Source organism: Pyrus communis, chromosome 7, assembly GCF_041283825.1.
Source record: "Pyrus communis isolate YQ-2024b chromosome 7, ASM4128382v1, whole genome shotgun sequence".
Classification (NCBI taxonomy): Eukaryota; Viridiplantae; Streptophyta; class Magnoliopsida; order Rosales; family Rosaceae; genus Pyrus; species Pyrus communis.
In genome coordinates, this window is record NC_142571.1 from 18308554 (window position 1) to 18322429 (window position 13876).

At 36.8% G+C, this 13876-nt stretch overlaps 1 protein-coding gene across 3 annotated transcripts; it reads left to right on the forward strand.

The window, feature by feature from the left end:
• The first annotated feature begins 2178 nt into the window (after positions 1-2178).
• Positions 2179-6490, forward strand: LOC137734151 (AT-rich interactive domain-containing protein 1). 3 transcript variants are annotated; one of them, XM_068473447.2, is made up of 3 exons: positions 2179-2493; positions 2997-4240; positions 5179-6490. In XM_068473447.2, exons 2-3 carry the CDS (start codon positions 3215-3217, stop codon positions 6013-6015), a joined length of 1863 nt encoding a protein of 620 aa, XP_068329548.2. In that variant the 5' UTR covers positions 2179-2493; positions 2997-3214; the 3' UTR covers positions 6016-6490. The 3 variants fall into 3 exon arrangements, with proteins under 3 accessions (XP_068329548.2, XP_068329546.2, XP_068329547.2); XM_068473445.2 differs by having other exon boundaries at positions 2278-2493; positions 2972-4240; XM_068473446.2 differs by lacking the exon at positions 2179-2493 and having other exon boundaries at positions 2855-4240.
• The last annotated feature ends 7386 nt before the right edge of the window (positions 6491-13876 follow it).

The following is a 13876-nucleotide window of genomic DNA, read 5'->3' on the forward strand; positions in this document are numbered from 1 at the left end:
GATATAAGGGAGTTTGAGAATCAAACTCGAGACATCAAGTACCACGGTAAAATCTTTTGACTATCCGAACTATAACCCTTTGTATTTTACGTGTATTAATTAATCTGAAGCAGTTACGGCACATACCTTGATAAGATCAAAGATGTCGTTTTTTACCTCTTATCTTCCTTCTGAGATATAATAATAAATCAAGTTGGTAAAATTTAGTCGTTTTCCATACCTTAGTTAAATAGTCTTTGGCTCTCGTGGAGATAAATTATCTACTCGTGTGGATGGTAGCGCCAAACTTTATTGTTATGGTATAAGAAACTTGAATTCAAATCAGAAGTCGTGTGGGTAACAAATTTGTGAGACATTAAATTAGATTTATAAGATCTTACACCTCGAGTGGAATAACACTTGCTGTCCCGGTACCACATATTGATGACAGACTAATTTCTTTCTTCATACTCTAATATCAAATGAGGCAATAACGTACTTTTAGCCTCGGAGTCAAACGGTATTCTAAAAAAGAGTTAGCGCCCCCAATGAATATATCAAGCGGGAGTTCAAACTCGGGTTAGAGATTCCCAACCTTTGCTCACTTTCCGCTAAACCAACCCTTACAACACTTGCCTTGTTGAAAAAAAAAGTTACATTTGTTACAAATCAAAATAGGAATAAGATGACAGGTGATGCTTTACCGCACTAGTAAAAAGTAATCATGCTTATGTACCTTGGTGCAAGTTCAATCCCACCAATTCCCCTTCCATGAACAAATAACTATCTAACCCACTAACGTTATTGCTCTACCAACACTATGCTACAAGGTGTGAAATCTATCGAATTTGTGTCGAGTAAGGGTTTAGCCAGTACGACACTAAGTATTTCTCCAGTACAACGCTATAGTATACCAGGAGGATGTGGAGATGTGGTGGCAAATTTCGTACAAGACTAGATCGACGAAATCACACATGCAAGATAACAAACATTGTAAGCCTAATTGACAAACACCCGATAGAAAGGGGAAGGGTGTTCGCCACATGGACTTTGATGCTTGAGTCAAAGAGATACTTTGAGAGAAACTATGAACTTGAGAGGGTTCTGAGTAGTAAGTGGCGATTATTGTTTTCCCTGTTTGACTTGGCTATTTATAAACTTGAAACCCTAGCAAGAAACCGGGAGGGGAGGTTGCAAGCCATATTAGGCAAACCTTAACGTTCTGCTAATAATGGTGTAGTCGCCGCAGTCCTGACTACTAGTAGTCACAATGGTCCATGTTGGTAATGCCCAGATGCACCACACACCTAAGGGGAGACTCCCCATTAGGCTGAGTATGGCCCAGTGGTAGGACATATCATAGGTATGAAGCACCTTTGGTACGTTAGTGGCCCAAAGGCCTAGTACCCATAGGGCAACAGGTGCCACATTCCTTCTAAGAGATCAAACAAGTACCACGTTCCCTAAGGTAGCCTCTGGTCTGCTAACAACATCAAGGGTAAATCCGTTATAAAGAGCATAAAGTCCATATGTTATTCTCCAATTGGATGTGGTTAATTTATGTCTCCACATGAGCAAATACGCTATTTTGACTTTTTAATTGAGATTATATTAAATAATTACTAGAAACTCATTAGGAGTATGTTTGTTTTGATTGCTTTCTTTAAAAAAGTGTTTTCTTTTAGTTTCGTCCTGGCGTTCAGATCTTTGTGTGAAAAGGGGTGAAATTGTTTTATTTTTTGGATATAATTGACTTGGTGTTATGGCAGTGATTAGGTGATGCAATTAGACCTATGAGCGTCATAATCTCTATCCTAATACAATTTGAAAGTTTTTTGTTCTCCCACAATCTTTGTGTAACATGAGATTTAGCGATTCTATTGATTCTTGTAATCTTGTGATTCTAGGTGAGCTCGGCTTTCAAAGAAGTGCTTGAAATCTACTTATTGCTTTGCAGTTAATTGTGATTATTGTAATATTTTTAAATCTAGTTTGTAAAGACTTTTTTGGGATTCATTCGTTACAAATCATATAGATAATTTTAATTATAATTTAAAAAACGATTTTCTCCAATACAATCACTTAAACCTAAAGGGGCCAAGCCCATCTTATCTCAAGCACCTAGTAAATAATTAACCAAGGTTAGTGGGATGATGTGAACTATAAATATAGGGGAATAGTGGCCCTCCCTCAAAACCTACGAGCTTTTCAAAATCGCATTATTTTTCATCAAAAACTCTCTCTTACACCTCAACAAAAAAACAAAAAAATAGAAGAGTTGGGTTTGGGGTGGGAAGTGGTGGTAACATATCAAAGAGAAAAGAAATGAGAGAGACTCTACTTTCTAGAGAGTAGAGAGAGAGAGAGAGAGAGAGAGAGAGAGAGAGAGAGGCCAAAAGCCCAAGGTGTCAAGCATCAAAGACTCAGAGAAGACAACCCCAAAGGGAAAGCAAAGGCTCAGTCACCAAAAATCAAATGCAAAAAAACCCTCTAAAAAATACAACACCAGTGCTGGTATGGTTTCTCTTTTCACTCTCTCATTCTCTCTCCCCCTCTGTCTCTCTCTCTCTCTCTCCCTCCTGTATGTATTATTAGATTGACCTAAATTGTGGATTGTGGGTCTGTTTTTTTCTGTTCAAAAACATGGAAATTTTTATGCCGTCTCTTTCTCTCCCACACGCACACAATCGCACGCCCAATCATCAATCCCTGCAATAAAAGAAGGGCCGGGGCTGAACAAATTTCTGATTTTCATGGGGTCCAAACCCGGTAACGTTTTCTTATGGATATGGCTCTGTTTCTTTCCAGCCCTAGATATAGATCTATTTTCCCGCCAAAATTCTGTATTCCATCTTAATCCGTACCAATTTCATGTATTTCTCGTCAAAATCGTTTCTTGTGTTTGAATTTTGAAGTGATTTTCTATTGCCCTCTGTGGTTTTGGGTTTTGTTTTTTATTGGAAAGAAAAACAACCAGCGGATTGCTTTTTAGGGTTTGAATTCAGAATCCATGGCAGGGTGGTCGTGGGTAGCTGGTGAGTCCGCTTTAGATTGCGCCGAAACCCCGAAAGAGGACCGGACGGACGACTCCTCGGCCGATCTCGAACTGCCTCCGAAAGCTCCAAAACGGTTCGTTTTAGACGTGCCCGATAAGCTACGATGCTGGTTCGATCAGTTCCTTGGGGTTTTTCTGAAAGAGATCTCTGCCCAAGACTTGCTCCGGCCTTTGCCTCCGATGATCGGTAATGGGCAACGGGTGGATTTGCTCAAGCTGTTTTGGATTGTGAGAAGGCGAGGTGGGTTTCGTGGTCTTTCGGAAACTGGGGTTTGGGACTCGGTGGCTGAAGAGTGTGACTTGGGTTTGAGTCTTGGCTGTGCTGTGAAATTGGTTTATGTTAAGTACTTGTATTTGCTAGAGAGGGTTATAGAAAAGAAGGATTTTGAATGGAGTTTGGCAAGTAGTGACATTGATTTGGGTGAGCATTTGATGGCCTTGCAGGACGAGTTTACAGAGTTCTTCTCAGATATGCCTGATCGAAAGTTGAAAGACGGGGGTTACCCGAATGTCGAATTGTCATCTAAGAGTTTTAAGGACAGTAATGAGGTGGGAAGTGCGGTTGCAAATTCAGATAGGCTCAAGAAAAGTGGTGTCAGTGACGAGTTTCTGGATTTGGATACAAGGAATGTGGCGAATGTTTTGAATGCTGGAAAATTTGGCAATGGTAATGTGCTTTTGTCAGGTGGTGGCATGTCATGTTTGGTTGTGGATTTAACGAATAGCATGGAGGATGTTGACAAGTTGCGTGACAATGATGAGGTAAAAAGTGAGATGGGGGAATCGGGTGGAGGGATGAAAAATGATGACGTTGATGAAGATGTCATGATTTTGGATCCCTCTGCTGTTGAAGAAGTGAACTCTTTCCGTAAAAGGAAGCGAGAGTTGGGTGGAAGTGAGGCGGGGGAATTGCTTAGAGGGAAGAAAAATGACAGCAGCGATGAACATGTAACGTTTTTGGATGCCTCAACAGTTGAAGAAGCGAGTCCTTTTTGTGAAAAAGAGCAAGAGTCATTGTGTAGAATGTTGAATTGGGTTAGAATGATTGCAAAGGATCCTTGTGATCCTTCAGTTGGTTCATTACCAGAGAGGTCAAGATGGAAGTCTTTCGGGAAGGAGGAGAACTGGGTGCAGGTTTTGCAGGCTCGAGAAGCTATATTTCTGAAGAGGCATACTGATTCAGGTCCTGAACAGTCTAACTGGCAGGTATATCAACATATGCTATGTGCTATAACTTTTTAGATAATTGGAAATATTTACTTGCATGTGTACATTTGATAATATCTTCAGGTTAAAGTTGTATACACGTATGTGTGTGCAAGCACGCATGCTTCGTTTTAATTTAGTCATGTTTTTAATTTGATTGCCTTTATTGCTGAGACTGAATCATCTATTCGCATTTTTTGTCCCTTTGGGATATGGAAATGTTATTGTTTTGCTAATATTATGCCTTTCTCGATAAAATAGATTCACATTAATTTTATATATGGTATGCTGGTGAATACTCGAGTGTGCTAGTGTATTCTATTTTCAGGATGTATATTTTTTATTTTTAGGAAATATGCATATGTCCTTCCCTGCAATGCAGTTCAACAATCAAACCGTCTATATTTTAGCTCCTTCTTCAAGACCCTAAACTCTGTGGTCATCTAAAAATGTGCAAAAACAAAAAAAACAAAAAAACAGTCACAATTAGGTAAAATAGAAACGACAGTGCAGATAATTAAACAGCTAAGCTGTTGTTGATAATCCTTGCACGATAAGCTAAAAACTGAATGGTTCCCATCATTGGATTACAACCTAGAAAAGGATGTCCTTATTTTTGCTTATACTGGAAAATGCTTCTTAGTATAATATTTAAACTGGTCTGACTAGTTATACCCAACTAGTTAATTGTGAATTGTTTGTAACATAATAGATATGCAACACTTATAGGGTAAGTGGCTTCTTTTGTATTGACAAATTGTAAGACAATGTTTACCTTCAGATAAAAATAGATACATTGATATAATCTCCATTTATGTTTGATAGTCTTTCTATCTGGTGCCGTGGTTGCTATATTCAGATATTGGTTAAAGCGATAAACAACATAATTATCTTCATATTTTTTTCCTTTTGACATTAAACCATGTTCCCACTTGTAGAAGAATCAGAGGATGCATCCAAGCATGTACGATGATAGTTTTGGCTCCGCTTACAATCTTAGAGAGAGGCTAAGGTTGGAGAAGAAGCTTCTTTCAGGAGGGAGAACGTCACAATCAGGAGCCTGTTCAGAGTCATCCTCGGCCAGTGACTTGGACAAAAATAGTCCTGGCATGGCAGGGATGGAGGATCAGTTGCGAGGAACCAGTGATTATTCTCCAAGCCATATTCTTCTGGGGTCAAATTATCAAGCTCAGTTGCCAGAATGGACTGGTAATGCTTCTGAAAGTGAATCAAAGTGGTTGGGGTCCAGGATTTGGCCATTGGAAAAACCAGAGCACAGATATCTCATTGAGAGAGATCCTATTGGAAAGGGAAGACAAGAGTCTTGTGGATGCCAAGTGCCAGGTTCTATAGAATGCGTCAGATTTCACATTTCTGAGAAACGGCTAAGAGTTAAGCGAGAATTGGGGGCAGCTTTCTACCACTGGCAATTCAATCAGATGGGCGAGGAAGTTGGACTCCCTTGGACAGAAGCAGAAGGAAAGAAGTTCGAGGCCATAGTAAAGTCAAATCCTTCATCTCTTGGATTGCGTTTTTGGGATGAGATATATAAGTCTTTTACTAAGAAGAGTAGGAGACAATTGGTTAGCTACTATTTCAATGTCTTTCTCTTGCAGCGTAGAGGATACCAGAACAGGTTTACTCCAAACAACATTGATAGTGATGATGAAGATTTAGAGTCGGAATCAATGACTAACGATTTTGGGAATGAAGAACACATGTCATCAAAATCAATATTAAAATCCCCACATAAGCCACATGCAAAACACAGATAGCTATTGGAAGGGCACTTTTTGGGGAGATTGTGAAGCCTGGTATGTTTGGGGAATGTTTCCTTAATGTGCCAGGAAAGAGGCATCAGGGCCTTTGAAATATAAAATTATGAGGTATAAAGATATCCATTTCCAGAAGTGATTTTGAAGCTTTTTAATGATGAACACGGGCTTGGAAGCGCAGCTGTGGCGATTCAGAGCAGCAATGATGCTCTCTAAGTCTTGTTCGTTTACTCCACCTTCTGAGATGCAGGTTTTTCATTTTTTTTTATGGACGTTTCTTTTAGGTTTTTGACAGCAAAAGCTGATTGAAAAAGAAGCCTTTGGGAATGAATACAGCGAACAGCGAAAGTGGTTAGATGTAGTCTTGTAGATCCTAAACAGTGGTCTCAGTCACAGAACTTGTAATTGCAATTGCGGTGGTCTATGAAATTGGTTAATTGAATGGATTTTGCTCAGGCATTTTTGTTTTGGTTTATGCATTTGTCTGTTGATTGATCTTTTGATTATGTATGTGGTTGTCATTGTCTTCTTGTTGGATAGGCGGATCAATGCTTTTACTTGGTAACCTTGTTGGTACCTTGGTATGCAACTTGGTGCATGCAGGAATGTCTTGTTAAAGATGTTGCGATTTTTGACCTCTGATGCATCGTGATTTGTGAGTTGCACTTGCTCTGTTGATTTCTCTCCGGATCCTTTTTAAAAGGATTCTAGGAATCCATGAATCGTGTTTGTTTATTGTACATTGCGCAGTCAACTTTTGTTGGGTACTATTTGTGTTCAATTTTAAATAAAAAGATTTAAAATGATTTATGACCGTACAATGAACGGACACGATTCACGGATCTCCGGGTTCCTTACAAACAGGATCCGGATTCTTCTGTTGCATCCCATCTGTGTGTTTTTAGCACCTTTTCAACTTGTTTATTCAACGAACACCACAACCAAACATCACATAGTCCACATTAGAGGAATAGAAGAAAAAGAAGAAAACAACACACGCAACTTGTAGAGGGCAGCCAGCCACCTTGATTTTATGTATTAATATGGATAATTATTAGCTTATAGATCCAATGAATCAAAGGTTAGGCACTGTTAATTATTCAATATTATGGTTTGGTAGTATTCTTATTCATTTGTAAGTGAGATGTTTTAGGTTCGAATCTCATAGATGACGAAATCAATACCAAACTAAGTTGTCTATTGTGTGGCTTAATCAAACTTCTCCTCACTTAGCGTAAAATATATCGTTGTAAAAAAATAAAAATGGTTAGGCATTGTTTGTGTACTCCTTGATATAGAATAGATATTTCCTTTTGACATCGAACAGAGAAGTCGAGCAAGCATGAAGATGTTTGCACTCTCGGTTATTTCCCCAAGGCGGAAGACTATTTTTTGCGATGTCGCTATACTAATAGTTAATTGATACTGATCCGAAGTTTGATTTAGGCTTACATAAAAATCTGAAGCCCTTAAATAAAATAATGAACCTAATTGCTCAATACTATTTTCTTCCATCGTAATGATTGGTCACTATACGCTTTAAGGAGGGATTTGGATCCTCTCCTCAGAGGGTCCGAATCCTGCTAACCAAGGAATACGGACCATTAGATCAAAATCTAACGGTTACAAACAGAAAGATTTTCTAAAAGTTATAATAATTGTAGTCGTTAGATTTTGATCCAACGATTCGTATTCCTTAGTTAGCAGGATTCAGACCCTCTGCGCAGGAGATGATCCAAATCCTTTAAAGAGCACTTTGAAATGTGGAAGCAAGCAACTTGAAAGCTGTCCTTATTATGTAGGTGGGTTTATTGGGTAAAGTGGAAACTAAAATTTTAAATTTAATTTGTAAAATAAGTATGGTAATTAATGCTTAAGTAATAATTTAATTATCAACAATTACGTCATTTAATTGTAAATGTAGTTTAAAAAATTGATCTCTTTAGTATTATCCTGATTTAAATTTAATTATTTATTCATTCTATAAGCTTGTTTTACCATTTATGATACGTCACATTTCACTTGTTGAGCATTGGCTTGATTGGGACCAGGAGATTGGACCATGTGACAATAACTTGTTCCACTTTATCTTTCATGCTTAGATTTTAAGTTTTAGGACATTGGCGTGCCATGTTCTGTGATTAAGAAATGAACATAAAAGTTTTGCTATGCCATGATCAATTGTTCAAGCAATTATATTGAGTTGTGCGTGTTCGTGTGAGTGCGGATTCTGACGCTCAATTAGTAAGATTTTTGAAAAATCAGTGGTCAGAAATCGCTGACGCGTAAAACGTTGCCAAAACTTGCCCCAGGCAGGGTTTGGTTGGGCAAAGAGGAAAGGGTGAGTCCGGTTTTCTATGTCAAAATCCATCGTTTAATGTAAGGGAAGCCCCGTGAACTCCAAGATTGTGCTTCACCCACTTGCCAAGAGCTTTAGGTGCCCTTTAAACTTATCTGACCCCACATCATCCTCTTCCCTTGCCTTACAGATCATATCTAAGAAAATGGGTGTTATATTCTGTGTCTAAATAAAATTGTAAATTTCATTTTTAGTAGTTTTTTTTTTTCAATAAAAAGGAGACCAGTTTGTGACTTTGTCATGACAGTCAATCATTTTAGGGGCCGAAAAGACTCACAAAGGCATTTTAGCCTTTTCCTGACCACCATCGTGTGATTCACCAGTGCCAAAAATCGAACCTAAGATGTTCCGTGTGGAATACAAGCCTAGAATTAGTCCCCAACCACTAAGCCACCTCGTGGTGGTTTCATTTTTGGCAGTTTGATATATATATATATATATATATATATATATATATATAAGTCCTCAGTTCTTATCTGCATTTCTATTCACGTACTTGTATCTTATCTGCATTTCTATCTAATCTGTTCATTGCTATTCACGTACTTGTATCTTATCTGCATTTCTTAATCGTCGGTCCTCAGTTCTTCTTTCTTCCAGCCAAACAGTAAGACGTGGTCCAAACAATAAGTCCTAGGAGAGGCATGAGCGGAGCGCATGAGCGGGGGAAGAGTCTAGACATACGAGGAAGGTGAATCTTTTAAGTTTTGCATATAGTATACTTGTTTTGTGCATTTCATGAGTAGATTATTTAGATCTAGTTCAATGGCCAGCACTAGCTCTAGATCCACCTTAGGAACTATACCTGACATTGTCAATGAAGAACAAAAACTGGATTTTCAAACAGACGAAAGTATTGATTTTTCCGACTGGAACATTCCAAAAGTTTCAACCCAAAATATTTACAAGAAAAAATGGTCTTTGACCTCTTTTAAATCCGAACATCACGTCAAAACAGTTGAAAAGGCTTATGCTCTTAGCAAAGAACATGAGACTTGTCAATTATTTTCTCCAGAACAAATCAAAGCGCATCGCAAAAATGGTCATAACTATCTTCACATCGGTTTAGTTCAAATCGCGGTTAAACCTTTAACACGAAAAGGTCTTAATACGTCTATTCTTTTATGTCTTCGTGACGCCCGATTTACTGATTTTAACGATAGTATTCTTGGAATGATTGAATCAAGTCTTTATAACGGACCTATCCATTTTGATTGTTTTCCAGATCTCACAATAAGTCTTTCAGACCCACATGTTTTAAAAGCTCTTACTCTTAATATCAAAACCTCCGGGTACCAAGTCCTGGAAGGAACACAACCTTTGGCACTTATTTTTAGAATTTATTACAAAGTCACTGGCACAAACATGAATTTTCAAGCTTTGAACAAAAGTCCTCGCGACCACACTCTTTTAATCCAAACAACCCAAGAAAGCGCAAACATTAGAGTACCAAGAACCATTAGGTGGTCAGACATCAGTCTCCCCTCGGATTGGTGTTTAATTAATGAAAGTAAGCCGGTTTCCGTCCAAAACAGCCTCGTTAATCTCGACAACATTGAACAATATTTTGACGGCACAGTTAAAATCAATTTTGATCGTCCAGCAAGAAAATCTTGTGAATCAGTTTTGTCACACAAATCTTTTACTCCTAGCAGACAGTCTTTTTCTGGATCCACGTCAACCGATAGACTGGGTCGAGATCAAGATTTGATCAAATCTTTAGTAAACAAAAAGTTAAAAGAGCAGGAAGCTGCACAACAAGATCTAGTCAATGATTTACTCAAATTAAAGTCTGTCGACACCTCTTCACAAGTTGCACATCCTGTTTATCATCCTCCAAACCAAGAAGAACCCACTTCTCCAACTCCTTCTGATTTTGAAACAACATCGGTGAATCACCAATTACTTGTTTTAAATAAACCACATAAAATCCGATGGAGGAAGCTTAAAGCTGACATCGCTTCTGAGGAAAACATCCCCAGAAGAAATATTTTTAGAAAAAAGTATTGTGATGAAGAAAAGCTAGCCATATATGCCGAATGGAAAGCTTTTGTAGAACAATACCAATTTGAAATATCTTTCTTTGATTTTATTGAAAAACATTTTGAAACAAAAAATAAAGTTACGGTTGTTACCAAAGAAAATTGGGTTAAGGAAGACAAAACTTTGATTTCCTCTAGTCATCCTCCCAAAGAAACTATTTTAATTTCCACTGGTAATACCAACATTCCCGCAACCCCTTTCAAAATTCCAAAAGAAGATTCTGGTTTTAAACCTGTCATTGAACAGAATAATTTTACAAACCAAAGTCTTCATACCATTGGAAAACAGTTAGACAAAATAGAAACCAAAATCGACAAATTGTCTCAACCAAAATCTTCTCCAAAAGAAAAACCTTTAGTAAATTTTACTGATACTGCTTCAAGTTCCACTGCTTTAAAATCCATGACTACTTTACAAAAAATTGATCATATGCTCACTGAGCTCAAAAAAGAGAAAGTTGTTAATGTTTTGCAAAACAATGATGTTTCTGTCGAAGAAGAAAATACTTCTGATTCTTCTCAGGACACGGAAACTAGTTCTGCTATCCAAAATATTGAAAATATTTTTCAAAACATTGATCTTCAACCAACTTTTGATTTAAAACGTATTCGTACTCATCCGGTCAACCCCACTTCTCTCACAAAAAACTGGTATCCCAGGCCAACTCCTCCTGACCTTCAATTTGAAGAACGAAATATTCAAAATCAATTTTCAGTTTCTGCCGACAAACTTTATGAGTGGAACATAGATGGCTTGTCCGAACAAGAACTTTTGAACAAACTTCAACACATGTCCATGGTTGCTAATAGCTACATTTCAAATCACAATTTTACACAAACACAAATAGTTGATCTTCTCGTCACTGGTTTCACCGGGATGCTTCATTCTTGGTGGGAGAAGCACTTAACTTCTCAGTCCAGAGATGAAATACGTTTTGCGGTCAAAAAAGATGAGGAAGGATTTCCCATTTTTGACGAAACGATAGGACAGGGAATACCCGACGGAGTAAATACTTTACTTTATACGATTATAGAACACTTTATAGGAACACCCAGCAACGTTACTACGCGTATTCACGACCAACTGAGTAATTTAAGGTGTCCAACCTTAAGTGATTTCAGATGGTATAAAGATGTTTTCATATCCAGAGTTATGCTTCGGGAAGATAGCAATCAACCCTTTTGGAAAGAAAAATTTATCAATGGTTTACCAAATCTTTTTGCTCACAAAATTCGAAATGTTTTAGTAAATGAAGAAGGTGTCATACCTTATCATACCCTTACTTATGGTAACATAGTTAATGTTATTCAAAAGGAAGGATTGAAAATGTGTATCGACATGAAGATTTCAAAACAAGTTCATAAAGATAAATCTATTGCTAAATACGAACTTGGAACATTTTGTGAACAATATGGTTTACCTCCAATCGCTCCTTCGAGTAAAAAGAAAAAAACTCAACAAACCAGGAAGTTTTCTAAACATCAATCCAGATTTTATAAAAACAAAAGATCTTCCAACAAACCTTTTCAGACAAATAAATTTTATGAAAAACCATCTTCAAACAAAAAACCTTTTCGAAAGTCTAAAAAGGATTTTCAAAATAAAAAGGGAAAATGTTACAAGTGTGACAAATTTGGTCATTATGCAAATGAATGCAAGGTTAAAAAGGTTATTAACCAACTGAAAATCTCTGAAGAAGAGAAAGTTCAACTTATTCAGGCTTTAGAAATTAGAAATACCGACTCTAGTCAATCTGATAAAAATCCCGATTTTTCCGTCTCCGACTCTAGCAGTTCTAGCGACGTCTCCTCGCCAAACATTAAGTTTGGATGCACGGACACTTGTTGTAACAAAATTTCAGTGCTTAATAAGCAAGAAGAACAAGAAGAGTTTTTAATGGAATTAATTAGTAAAGTTGATGACCCTGATTTAAAATCTTTTTATTTGAAAAAACTCAAAAATTTGATTTCTTCTCATGAACCTGGCACTAGTCAAATTTCTTCTCAAAAGATTTCTCTCAGTACCACTTTGGAACGTTTTAATAAAAACAAAAAGGAGATCACCCTCAAAGATTTGCAAAAAGAAGTTAATCAAATCAAATCGGAAATTAAGTTTTTAAAATCCGAAAATACCGAAATTCGTTCACAACTCAGTAGAGTACGTACGCAAGAACTCGTCCAAGAACAAAATGGTTCTTCCTCAAATTCCGATTCCGACGCTCACTCGGCTAAATCTTCTTCTTCAAAAGAACTTGTTTTAAGTCTTTTAGATAAAATAAGAATTCGAAAATGGTATTCTAAAGTTACGATAGTAATCGAAGATTTTCATTTAGAAACCATCGCTTTAATTGATTCAGGTGCAGATTTAAATTGCATTCAAGAAGGATTAATACCTACTAAATATTTTCACAAGTCTACGGAAACACTTAGCGCTGCAAATCAATCCCCGATGAAATTAAAATATGAAATTCCCAAAGCCCATGTTTGTCAACAAAATATTTGTTTTAAAACTCCATTTGTTTTAATCAAAAATATTTCTGATCCAGTTATTTTGGGACTCCCTTTCATTGCATTAATTTATCCTTTCAAAGTTCATCATAACTGTATTTCTACCAAGGTTTTTGGCCAAAAAATTACTTTTGAATTTTGCATGGAAACAGATCTTAAAAAGTTAAAACAACTTCAAAAAGATAATGTTTCGAAAACTCTCAACCAGATTACTGCAAAATCCCAACAAATTGCTTTTTTACAGGAAGAAATTCTTCACAAAAGAATTGAAGAACAATTAACAAACAAATCTTTATTAGATTCTATTCGCCAGTTTTCCGATAAGCTTACTAAAGAAATTTGTTCCGATCTTCCAAATGCTTTTTGGCACAAAAAACAACATATTGTTAAACTACCTTATGTTAAAGATTTTATTGAGTCAAAAATCCCCACAAAAGCACGACCAATTCAAATGAATCAAGAAGTTTTAGAGTTTTGTAAAACTGAAATTAATCAACTTTTAGAAAAAGGAATTATCCGTAAAAGCAAATCTCCATGGTCATGCCCTGCTTTTTATGTCCAGAAAAACGCAGAATTAGAACGCGGTGCTCCACGACTGGTTATTAACTACAAACCTTTGAATGATGTTTTAGAATGGATCCGATATCCAATTCCTAACAAAAGAGACTTGATAAAGAGACTTTCTCAGGCAACTGTTTTTTCTAAATTTGATATGAAATCAGGTTTTTGGCAAATTCAAATTCATGAATCTGATAAATACAAAACTGCTTTTGTAACTCCTTTCGGACATTACGAGTGGAATGTAATGCCTTTCGGCTTGAAAAATGCACCAAGTGAATTTCAAAATATCATGAATGAAATTTTTAATCAATACAGCCATTTTTCGATTGTTTATATTGATGATGTATTAATTTTCTCAAAATCAATAGAAGAGCATTGGAAGCATTTGCAT